The sequence below is a fragment of the Calypte anna genome, chromosome 1 (genome assembly GCF_003957555.1).
Source record: "Calypte anna isolate BGI_N300 chromosome 1, bCalAnn1_v1.p, whole genome shotgun sequence".
In the NCBI taxonomy this organism is placed as follows: Eukaryota; Metazoa; Chordata; class Aves; order Apodiformes; family Trochilidae; genus Calypte; species Calypte anna.
The window spans coordinates 127,212,110-127,225,201 of NC_044244.1; the positions used below are offsets into that span (position 1 = coordinate 127,212,110).

The 13,092-nt window shown below is 34.7% G+C and overlaps 1 protein-coding gene across 2 annotated transcripts in view; it reads left to right on the forward strand.

Annotated features, from left to right (window-relative positions):
- Positions 1–13,092, forward strand: part of ANOS1 (anosmin 1) — a 123,919-nt gene that overhangs the window by 87,182 nt on the left and 23,645 nt on the right. For both annotated transcript variants that reach the window (XM_030456553.1, XM_030456545.1), the window contains 3 exons: positions 3,793–3,995; positions 6,352–6,499; positions 11,358–11,510. In XM_030456553.1, the coding sequence (XP_030312413.1) occupies positions 3,793–3,995; positions 6,352–6,499; positions 11,358–11,510 (504 nt within the window). The remainder of the gene's footprint in view (positions 1–3,792; positions 3,996–6,351; positions 6,500–11,357; positions 11,511–13,092) is intronic.

Below are 13,092 nucleotides of genomic sequence, written 5' to 3' on the forward strand. Positions count from 1 at the left end.
GTGGAAGGCCATGCTCTGACACTTAATAGTCTGGTGTGTTTTGGATTTGGTTTCTTTGGTTTTTTGTTTTGTTTTGTTGTGGGGTTTTGGGGTTTTTTGGGGTTTTTTTTTGAGGGGGGGATTTGGAGAAGTATGAGGTTCTGAGGGGGGTGAGGTGGCTTGTTTGGCTTTTGGTGTGTTGAGGGTGAGGTTTGGGTCATTCGAGTTTTTTCCTGTTAACAGCAGGGATTACAAAATCTTGCCTTGCTTCCATTCCTTCTTTGTTTTAGTGGTGAAACTCAATCTTCTAAATGAAAGAAGACATTAATATTCTTCAGGTTTTGGCTTACAGAACGGTAGTTCTGCCAGTTGTAATAGTTATGATTATCACAAAAATATATAGAACTAGATTAATAAATTATATAGTTGTTTTGAAAATATGAAATGGATCTCTAGCTGGTATAAAATGCTCACTAAATGACTTCATATTTCAGGTAATATGCCCCAAATCCAAGAAATGTTTCACTGTTCTGTCTCTGCAATCAAACAGGGTTTTTTAGACCTTAGGAAGAATTTTTTTAGTGTGAGGGTGGCAGACACTGGAACAGGTTGCCCAGTGGGTGATTGTATCATCTCTGGAAATGTTCCTGGTCAGGTTGGAGGGGGCTTTGAGCAACCTTGTCTAGTGTGAGGTGTCCCTGTCCATGCAGGGGGGTTGGAATTAGATGATCCTTAAGATCTATTTCAACCCAAACCATTCTATGATTCAGTGAAAATTTTAATATGTTAAGTTTTGTTCATCTTTGGCATCTTACATTCATCTAGTTTACGATTTTCTCATATTTCTTATTCTCAGAGTAGCTTGGTCTACTGGTTTAGAAAAAGCTATTGTAGAAAAAGTAGCACTTTCAAATGTCTCACCTTTGCATGTCTACCAACTGCAGATCTCCTTCCTTTCTGCCTTTTACTGCCAACACCACCACTCTTCCTCCTGTTCAAAAGTATTTTTGTGGATGTTACTTGTGAGGCTTGCAAAAGAGAAACTATAAAGAAAGGAGATACTCAAGGAAATGTTTCTGCTATTGCTGTTATTTCACATGTACATCCTTTTTAAGGGGATGTTTTTTCTTTCCTGAACTGTAATTGCCTGATAATTTTCAATACAATGTTTACATTCAGCCATAGCAAAGGAAAAGCATAACGAGGTTTTCTTTTAAATATGGATCAGCATTTTGTCTGCTAGCTGGTCTGTTTCTAGTGAACACAGAAGAAATGCTACAGATAAAGTAACTTTTTTAATAAACTGTGCAATTATAAAAACAAGGTGAAATGCTGGTGCTGTGGAAATCAGAAGAAATAATCAATTGGTTTCAGTATGCACATAGTTCTTCCTTACTCGTTTCTGTTGCTGCTGATGTTACTGGGAAATATAGGGATATTTGAAGTTACCTTGAAAACAGTAAATCTCTGTGATCCTGAGACATACAAGCTTCATTCTGGTCAGTTGCTAAATTTGTATAAGGAAAATTACACACTATTCTGCATTCTTATGGGGATATTTTAAAAGGAAGAATTTAATTTTGGTAATTCATTTTTAGGCTTGGGAAAAAATAGTGAATAGAACTTCAAATTGGTTTAAATCATATAATACACTGTCCAATACAATGTCCAAAAGAGCTGTTTCCTTTAACTTTTAGAATTTTTTTAATGACTCTCATAGTCTTTTATAGATGCAGAGTGAAGACAAACATGATTTATGGTTAGAATTCTTTTTACTTATCTCTGACTGTTTGTAAAGACATATCCTCTGAATCACTTTAATTCTATCCCATATGTTATATATATGCATAATACATGATGCATGGTACTTCTGGGAGATAACCTGAATAATTCACCTACAGTCATATAATCATGTTGCACTTCAGGTTATAAATATTTCATCACCACAATACATAAAAAACCCCTAACATTTTGTATCAATGAAGGTGAATACTTAATAAAGAATTTGGATCTATGAGTCATGATTCTTTTTATATGGATTGTGCCTAATTTTAATTTTATTAATCAATGTATTTTTTAAAGGATAGAAGTAAATTAAAAGTTGCATTAAAGAACAGCAAAAACCATTTAGATAAATTGATCTCTTAAGTATACCCCCTCCAATATAAATAGCTTTGTATACATTAAGATGGGGTTGTTGGCTACTCCATAGGTAAGGACATATGTGTTGACACAGTGCTTCTCCAAAGCTGAAAAAAAAATAAATAAAGGGAACTAGCTAGCAAGCTGATTTTAAAACTGAGAAGAAAAAAGAAAATTATATTGTTTTTAAAAAGTAAGTTGCATTTTGAAAATTCTTAAATTCAAGTATGCTTTGTGCCTTTTATGGCCAAATGTTAGGTTGAATTATATATGTGAGGAAACAGGAACATACATTGTTATTTAACCAAGAGTCCTGTTAAATAACAGAATTAAGCCATTATTTCACATCTGCTGATCTTTGAAAAGAAAACACTGTCTCTACTAATTCTGAATATGTCAGTTTGCATGAACTAGATGATGGAATTTTTCACTGAGACCATTTGTCATAGGGATTATCTGATGAACTTGGTATGCCTGGAAAGTTTATTTAACAGCTCATTTACCATTATAAAAAGGTGCACATGAACCATGCTGTAAATGAATGCCTGGTGTCCCCTCTGCACACCTCCAGTTTTATTTCTTGCAAATAAGTGGTGGCTCATTTGGCTAAAAGCATGACAATGTTTTGGCTTTTTTTCTAAATTAGTTTAGTTTTTTCATGGCTACAGGTTCATAACGTGCCTTAATTACTATGAATTTCCTTTATTTTGCCTGATATACTTTTATTTTTTATTTTGAGTCACACTGTTTACTTTTACCTAATTTTTCTTCTTGCAGTTTCCTTATATTTTGTCACCACTGTTAAACTACCACCAACAATTGAAAAAAAAAAAAAAAAAGTAGGAGATAAAAAGTAGGACTAAAAAGTAGAAGTTAGCAAATAATAAATTGTACTTTGAAAAGCTCAGTTTCAGAATTTCAGAATATTTCCTTTACTCACGGTCAGGCAGGTCTACAAAGAGGACTTAACATTTTGCTGGTCAATATTGGAACCTTTTACTTTCAAGGGTTCTTGTCTCTAGGGTCAACACAGAGACAACCGAAGAAATAATATTTCAGTTGATTTTGACCAAAAATTAAATCAGAATAGGGAAATAAATTACAGGGGCAGCTTATTACATTTGTTCTAAAAAAACACCATGGAGCTCTCTGACATCATAATATATCATTACATCTTAAATATATATATATATTCTATGGAACTTTTTATGTCTTATGGTGCTAGATATTAATACTGTAATTTTGAAGAAAGCTTCAACATCATCTGAGAATTGCCTGGCAATGCCAGAAAAATATTCAGTATTTCCACCGTTCTGTTTTGTGGTAACTATAAAAGGCAACTTGTAGAACACAAGTGTTTTAAACTCACTGTGTATTTTAAGTAATGAATTGACAGAAGTTAAACTGATAGCCTCATATGTTTTGATGAAGTTTCATAAAATTTTGTTTCATAATGTTATATCAACAACATAGAATTATAGTGCTAGATTCCAACCCATATCTTTTTACTCAGTAGAGCTTGAATTGATAGAATTTGCAAGAAGCCGTATGAATTATTTGAAATTTTTTCTTGAGTTTTCTTCAGCTCATGTGTGCCTGGCAAATACATAAGACGAAGACGATGTTTACATTATTGAAGATGATTACTTTACAGTCTGTTTTAAATTCCAGATCCATCTGCTCCACCAGCTCCATCTAATATCAGAATTGCCAATATCAGTGCAAGCAATGATGGCAGTGTAAATGTAATGATTACTTGGGATCTTCCAGAAGAGCCTGATATCCCAGTGCACCACTATAAAGTCTTCTGGAGCTGGACATACAGCAAATACGTAATCCCAGCTAAAAAAAAGAGAAGGAAGATTGCTGATGGGGTAAGAAATAAAGGAGTAAATGAGACAAAAATATGGCCTATTTCTGGAACAAAATAGAGTGAAAGTATAAAGTATGTGATGTATTGCAATGATACCAGCAGCTAGTGAAGTATGGGTGTTATGATTATTAGTCTTATATTTCAAATCCCGTAGAAATTTTTGATTTTTCAGTCCCTATTTTCACTGAGCTCAGGCAGAGAAGTAAATTTCTCTCATAAAATGCAGAAAAATACGGTAAGATTAGAAAGTTAAATACTCTTTGTCCTCTTAAATTCAGTCTGATTTTATTTGTGCTTCTCAAAGATACCGTTCTTGTTTTATTTAAAAAGCCTAACACCGTCTGTCACATTGTTCTTTCACTATGCAAATAGAACTTGTGACACTGTTATATAGAATAACCATTAAATAGTCAATATAGGTCCAAAGGAAAACGCAAGCCCAACACTAAATAAACTGCTGTACCAAAGATCTTGCATATTTCTGTAGCAGCAAGTTTCTATGCTTTTCTGGAATTATATGTCAAATACTGCTTGAAAACTATTTTACATAGTATTCTTAAGCATGTTGCATATTATTTTAAAGTAGCTAGCTGAAATAGAAAGTAAATACAGATAACAGGCTAAGCTTAATCCTCAGGGCTCTTAATAAACGTGTTGTGAGAATTTGGTCCCATGTCTATGTTAACACTGGGTTTTAGCTCTGATTGCCCACTTGCACTGTGATGATTGACAGCTGGATGCTTATAGTTCCCTTTCTGACCCTCAGTCATCAAACCCTGAAAGAAATAAAGGCAATGAAGGCTGCTTCATTCTGGGGAGGCAGGAAAAGGAAAATTCCCCATGAATATAGACAATAAGGAGTAATTTCAGGGGCTGATATAACTTGTGGTTTTTTTCTAATTAAGTTGATTTTTTTTTTTTAAGTATGCATAGTAAAGAAAGTTCTTTCTTGTACTTTAAAAAAAAAATCACTTTGGCCAGATGAGGGTGGGGTTGGACTATGCTAGGTATAAAAATATTTTTTTTCTCAGAAAAACTGCCATTGGCTAGAGATCTTAATGGCAGAGGCTACATCCTAAGGAAACAAGGGAGCATTCTCTCCACCGGGTGGCCATTAAATCACAAAACTCAACTTTTAAATTCAGAATTTTAGAATTTAATTTTAAAATTAAGCTGGATCCTTGATGTTGTGCTGGCCACTTTGTGTAGGCTGCATCCTAAAGGTAAATACGTCAAAACAGATCCATTATACAACATGACAGTAACTGGGATCAAGTTCTGACATGAATATAGGGAAATCCAGAAGAGTCAAGGTGTGTGTTGGAGGAAAGGCAGGCTCTTGAAACATCTTTCATATTGCTCCTAGCTCATTGGGCTTTTTCTTCTGTAGCATGTCATGAAACTGTGGAGTAGTGCCTGTGGGACTTTCCCCACAGGACACTGCTGAGGCTATTGCTTGTCAATGGCTTTTAGATATTATAGCAACTCTTCTGTCTACAATTTGAACTATAAAATGTCTCAGCACAAAGCAAGTGAAGGTAATTGATAGGAAATGTTTTTGACTGTCCTTGAAGTGTTAAGTGTAGCAGTATGTGGTTATCCTTTTCACTCTGGATTGACTGTCAAACTTCAAAGCCCCAGAGTACTATAATGTAAACATGGAGTAATGTCTTCTCTCTGAGATACGGGCTAAAAGGGCACTTTTATAAATAGATTTTTAAAAATTTAGAAATGTAAGAATACTGAGAAGCTTTGGCTCTTCTTTGCAGTAGCATGGGACTTTCCTTCCTTTATGGATTATTGGCTGGAGAATGATAATTCTGCGCTGGGGTTTCCTCATTTGAGACACTTCCTTGATGATGGAAACTGTATTTTTTCTTTTCTGATTTCATTCTATAGATGTACTGAATGTTGGATTTTAGCTTTAGCTTCATAGTGCCTCTAGAAGAAGTTTTCAGTTGCTTTGCTGACACAGAAATTAGGGAATAAAAAATTTAAATTGCTTTGTCCAAAATAATTTTGCCATAAGAAAAAAACTTGTTAAATGTAAAAATGTAAATGTAAAAAAAAAAACATCCCACCTTTAGTTTTTGGCTTAAACAATAGGTGCCTATGTTGGCCAAGTAATTGCCAAAATTATGTAAACATCAAGAAGTATTTTTCAAATTACACAGAAAAAATAGAATCCAATAAAATATATTTTTCAAAGAGAGGAAATTTTTCTCTTGAAATTGTTATGTAAGTTTTTTCTAATTTCAAAAGAGTACTGTGCCTAAGATAACAGGCCTGCTTTTAATAAGAGCTTGTGTTTCGGTAATACTGTAACTACTTTGTATATTTATTCTCCTCTGTTATAGGCCCAAAATTATGTGGTCCTGGAGGGACTCCAGCCCAACAGCAACTACAATGTAGAACTGCAGGCAGTGACACGTTGGGGTCAGATACGCCTAAAAAGTCCTAAGGTTTCTCTTCATTTTAGCACTACTCAGGACACCAGGAATAATAGTGAGTAACTATGTTCATACACCTGAATGCTTTATTCTTCTTTATCTGGAATTTGAGTGTTTTATATCATGATTTCTCAAATTAAAAAAAAATAATAAATTCTGTTTTGTGTCAAAGGGATCCTGTTTTAGTTGAATTGAGTGACTTCTAATGTTAAATTTCTTATCTAAAAAATTGGTGACAGTTTTTCCCTGACCCTTTGTCTTAGCCCCTGCTCACCTGAAATAGATAAATGAGTTGAAAATTGAAGCATTTGAATGATTGTGGTGCTGATAGTTATTCAATGCAATAAAATAAATAGTTATCATATTTTTCAGTAACCAGAATAAAACCATTTCTGTGTCTTTGTCTTAGCTAGATAGTTTTAGCTTGCAATGCTTTTCAAAATCCTGACTATTCTGAGTAGCCATTAATTCAGTGGTACAAAGTGAAATGAAACTTCTGCTCATCTATTAGAGAATCCAAAATGTTCTATGCCTGACAAGCAATGAAATCTCAAGAAGTCACTTCACACATGGGACTCATATTCAAAGTAGAATCCTGAGATCTTCAGATGGCTGGTTATTTCTTGTTAAAATCTTCCTTAAAATCTTACATGCTAAGTAATATGCTTGAAAAGCATACCAGGTTCTGAAGTAAAACATGATTCTTAGTCTTAATTCCTATTTTGCTATTCCTACAATTGCAATACAAAATCAAGTTACAGCCCCAACTGCTGATGTGTCTCTGATTGATCAATACATGAAGATTCATGAAATAAGGTGTCCTGACTCCACTTAATTTTCCAGCCATTTACATTCTTTTTTTTTTTTTTTTTTTTTTTTTAAAGTACACTCAGAGTTTAAACTTTGCCATTTCATAAGAGAACTTTAAGAACTCTCACCCTAACTAATCAAATGCTACTGTTACTGGACCCTTCTTCAAGCATACTCAGTTTGAATACATGTGAAATATTTTGAAGTAGCTGTTTATCTATGACAGACCTCCATATCTGCAGTTGCTGCCTATTTTGATGTAGTGAGAAGATAAAAGGCACCTAAAGATCATTCTCTTTCCCATACTAATCTCATCTTTACTACCATTTTGGTTCATCTTAAGAGACAGCAGAGGGCCAAGTTTTCATCTCTTCAGTATACTGAATATTGCATTTCCACACTGTGTACATAAACCAGATTTGGGTTAATCCTCAGTGAAGCCCAATGTAAGTAAAAATGAAAGTTCTGTCCTTTCCATACTTGCTGTCCTAGATTGTACTTGTGCTTTCTGTCATCCCCCAGAAAAGTGATGTAGTTTGTGGGATTGTGCATGAAATCAAAAGCTTCTTGGACTTACCACATTTAGTTTTCCTTTCTTTTTAATATATACGCAGGAGATGTAATAGGAGAAAAAATACAGGAGTTGGGTGTTTAGTTCCAGTATACTAAGTCACTGAGCTCAACTGGAAATGTATCATTGGTGCTAATGAGACATGTTCTCATTTCTGCTGAGTACTACCCTAAGAATTTATTTTGGTTTTACTTCCACTTTTTTTTTTCCCTCCCTTTCTTTTCTTTCTCTTTTTTCTTTCTGGTAGCTATACAAGTTAAAATTCCTTCCCCCTTCAGGCCCCAATCTTCTTGTCTCTTCTGAACAGAAGTTTTTGTGAAGTTCTGGATCTTGGTGCTAGACTTTAAGGTGTTCAGCTTTCAGTCCAGTCACTTTGACTGGCATTTCACCAGATTATGTTACAACTCTGAGAAAGAACATGTAATTGAATTAACATAAACCATAGGAGAAGGCTCATGTCTAGATTTCACCTGAGGCTGAGCTGTGCCCTTTTAACTGAGAGAGAATTCTAAGTGGCATTGCACACACCTGACACTGAACAAGCTGTTGGATTTCTTTCAGTTTATTATGAAAATAGCTTTATAGTCTTTTTCTTGGGAGCAGAGATAATTAATCATCTGATGTTTGTCAGGCTTTATTGCTAATCCTGACATTAAGTCACATCACTATATTCTTTAAACATGATAGTAAATAAAGACATTCTATATAATAAAACCTGTCTAAACTGAAGCTGAATAATTGAGATTAGACTTAGTTGTATATGTTGGCTTTGATACCGTTCTGTACTTACTGAGAGAAACACTTGCTGGAAGTGCTGTTTCAGCTCTCTATTACTTCACTAATGGTCTGTCTCTCATGGTCTGTATCACCAATGGGTTTGTGCTGGAAGAGGAAGATTTTTGTTTCATTTTTTGTTTTACGAAACATTGTGTTCTGCAGAATCTGGTATAGATCACATCTGATTTACTACTTACAAATCTCCTACCAAATGGTTCATTTGTCCTATACCTCATCTGTGACTTTGCTGGTTTCATCATTTTCTGTCCCTTCCCCATCACAACTATTTTTAATTTCCTTCCACAATTTTGACTTAGATAATCTTCTCTCTTGTTGATTGATTAACCTTCAGAAAACAGTCCATCAGCAGTTTCTGTGAAAGTCTTCCATATATTAACGTCTAATAAGTATAGACTTTCTAATGTCTTGTGCTTTATTTCAGTTTATTGTGGTGAGTCGAAACTTTTTCAGATAAAAGGTTCATTAATTGGTATAGTGTGTTTTAAACCAGAGTAATACTATACTAAGGGCGATATTTTTCTTTTCTCATATACTTCAAGTATTTGACTGTTATGTTCAAGTTGTGAACATCCATTAAGTTAACGAGCAGTATTTTCTTTCTAACTGCAAATCAGTGCCTGCAAGAACTAAAACACTTTTTTTTTCTACAGTACAATACTTAAATAATAAGTTTATAGTAAAATCTGAACTTCCTTTCTGTTAAGGGATTCAAAATTCCATGAGCCTAAATCACTGATATCCCACATTTTAGTGGGTAGAGCACTCTGCTGACAAGTGTATTTGGACCTTTTTAGACATTTGTTTTTAAATGGCTAAAATATACCTTAACTAGAAAAGCACATCAAATCTACTCCTGGAGGAGATGCAAATTAATTTTCTGAATCTCACTGAAGCAAGTCAGATAAAGAGCCAGTTGTGCTCAAGGTACTTTTGAGAATACTCAGAAGCAGATGGAGAAATACAATAAAGAAAAATATATTTCCTGAAATATTATCTGGGACACAGCATTCACACTCCTTCCTTATTTCGGGACTTCCATGGCTTTTGGGTAGTAGTTCCAGAAGACACATACCAATTTTGCTGAAGTCCCACTGTCAGCTGCTCTGCTCTCTGTGGACCTAAGCTCTGGTATTTTAGGTGTCTGTTCCTCTTGTCAGAATGGAGAGTACTCTGTAACCCGCTGAAGTAATTTAGTCCTGCAGACCTTTGGTGAGCTTTGACCCTGGCCCTCTGGCATTGTATTTCCCCATACTAAGAAATACATTGCCTCACTATATTTGAGTGCTCTGCTTCTGGGAAATGGAGCAAGACTCTCTCTTGATCTTTATATAGAAATATTCTAAATTGCTGTCTTGTTTTTTCTGGAAGTGGGGCAGGCAGAGAACAGTGAAGCTGAGATTTAGTAAAATTAAAATACTCTAAATTGAGGTATACCTAATAAATTTAAATATGTACTTCATCTATCACTTCTTGATTTCCTTCTAAGTAGCATAAACACTATGGCTACCTTGAAAAATAATTTGCTTAAGTTTGGTAGTTTAAAACAAGCAAAAAGTGTAAAATTGTATCAGATTAAGCACAGGATTGACAAAATTTGGTGAAGAAGCAAGGGGGTTTCAGCTGCAGGGCACAATGTTTTACTTTATATGTTACTTATGGTAATTATCTGAGTCTTTCCTTTTTTCTTTCAAGCATGTAGTTAATAATTTGCCACTTCCTAATTATTAGAATCTTTACTTTTCATCTAGGTGTATTATTGAGTTAAATACAGGGCTTTTTGTTAATCTGGTGCAAATCATAGAATCATAGAACTGGCTGGGTTGGAAGGGACCTCATAGATCATCGAGTCCAACCCTTGAACCACCGTTGCGGTTGCTAGACCATGGCACTGAGTGCCACATCCAGTCTCTTTTTTAATATCTCCAGGGACGGAGAATCCACTACTTCCCTGGGTAGCCCTCTTAATCAGAACTGATATATTTGTGAGCACGCAGGGAAAATACAGTTTGAATCAGCATTGCTGCCTGTCAACCCTGCAAAATATTGTGGAACTCTTGCCAAACAAAATGCCTGATGAAGGACATCCTGTTACCACTGCTTGCTGGAAGCTTAGCACATAACACTAAGGGAATTGCTCCAAGTTAATTCTACTCTTAAAATGTTTTCCTAAGCAGTCACTGTTCACTGCTGGAAACAGGAAAGGGCACAAGAAAGATTTAAATCTGAAGAGGGTGTTCTTACGTAGCATACCAAAGGACTATATATACTTTGATGTGATAACCACTCTGTGGGTTGCACTCAATGCCATCCGTGGGTTTTGTGTATATTCAAACACTGCACAAACATAAAGACCATGAATTATTATATAGACCTACTGCTATGTCTGTTTAAAAAGTCAATGTGTTAACATTTCTTGTTCCTTGGGATATATATACACTCCCTTTCCTTATTATTATTATTATGATTATGAAAATTTACAGAATATTTTAATATCTATATATATTTAGCTTTTTCTCTCTCTGTCCAAAATATTGTTTTCTCTGAATTTCAAGCACATGATCTACTTTTCAACTATTATGAACAGTTAGTTCATTATATTAATTTCATTTAGGTAAAATGCTGAAATAAGAAAATTTAGATTAAAGACAGTATTGTTGTCTAAATTTCAGCAAAGGTAACATAGTCACTATGCAGCACTAAAATAAATAATTTCTGATTGTTCTGTGTATTGCAGAGCAACAGACATCTTCTGCTGGGAAAACTCAGAAAGGTCTGGTAGATCTTTACTCAACGTTTCCAAGAAGAAAAACCACTCGTTTTCTTAAAATTGGAGCTCCTTTCTATCAGGACAATCAACTTCAGGTCAAAGTCTACTGGAAAAAGACAGGTTTGTCAAATTTCTATTTTATTGTTTTTTTCTGAGGAGGAACTTTGATCAACTGCTTAGAGATGTAGAACAGTGATACAATAAATTAATCTTGTATACTCATTCAAAGTTAAGTTGTGCACCCATCCTACCTTCCCTTCACCTTCACATTAGAGTAAAACGTCCTCCCCACTTTGTGTTATGCATGTGCAAAAGTCTGGAAGAGAGAAATTACATGAATCAGCTATCCAAAAATTACAGTCAGTCATGTTGAGACACTGAATTTTCCCAGAGCTGTTATAGTTTTTAGTTTAGAGGTAATTATTTCTGTAAAGTTTTAAATACTGAAGCAGAATTTGGCCATATGTTCAACAGGGCATTTGTGGTTATGAATGTTGTCTCCCTGGAGTGTGGTTGGAGAGTCTCAAGCACGTACAGTTCCTGGGCAAATTTGCTGCTGATGCCACAGCAGTATCACTTGTTGGAATTTGTCAGTTGAGAAACTAATCTGGAAATTAATTTATATGGAAAATGATTTCCATATAAATCATATAAAGCCAGTGGTGTCACAAAATCTAAACAGTAGTTTGAACCACAAAATTTAGAATTATACTGACTCATGTTAAGGCCACGATATGCTTTCTGCTCAACTGTATCAGTCACCTTGAATTAGAACAGAATGAATAATTGGCCATGACCACTGGAAAAATCTTTAGAGTTGGTTTTCTGCTAGGCTTCATCTACCTTTTTTATTCAGAATATCTAACAACAATGTTTAAGTCTTCCAGTCTAAAGAAAAATGACATAAATCTCGTTAAGTGTCTAATCAGATTCAGAAATCAGATGCTCTAGGAGCATATAAGTTATTATACATTACTTCAGGTTAGCCATAATAGCTTGATATTCTAAGAAACGATAATCATATTTTATGGAAACTTTCAAAGATTTTTAGAAATATTTAAGTTACCTAATTTTTAGGTATATGCAGCACTGCCCTTGATGAGGAAGGGCTATATAACCATTCAGTTCTGCTATGCAACATAAGAAAATGACACACTGGATGGTGTGGATTGAGAGGGATATCTTTTGCTTCTTCAAATGTGCCTGTGTAAATGATTACCTTGCTAATCCTGCTATATGAAATACTTTCAAATCAAATGTTTATTTCTCCATAAAATCTGCAAGCTTTGGCTCAGCTTGACTATGTACACATTTTAAATGTTTCTTACTAGCTTGGTTATGCTAATTTTCTTTTTTCTAGCTTTCTCCATCGTATATAATTTTTGCCAACTTCATGGAGAGATGGAATAATGTAGTTTAAATAGAAGTTGAAGCATTTTCAATTGTGAATATTAAGTTTACCTGACTATGCTTTGTGTTATCCAAAAGTGAGGCCTGTGTATTCTAGCTTGGGACTGATTGCCTCAAGCTTTGGCCTTCTGGAAATGTCAACTAGATGGCCAAGCTCCTTTTATAGTCTGAAAAGAAAAGCAGGTGACTTCCAAAGCAATTGTCCCTCACAGCATCTGAATTTCTCTGGATATGTCTCTCTTCTTTACTGAGTACAGAAAGGAGCCCAGATGAGGTTCAGTTATGAGCAGTT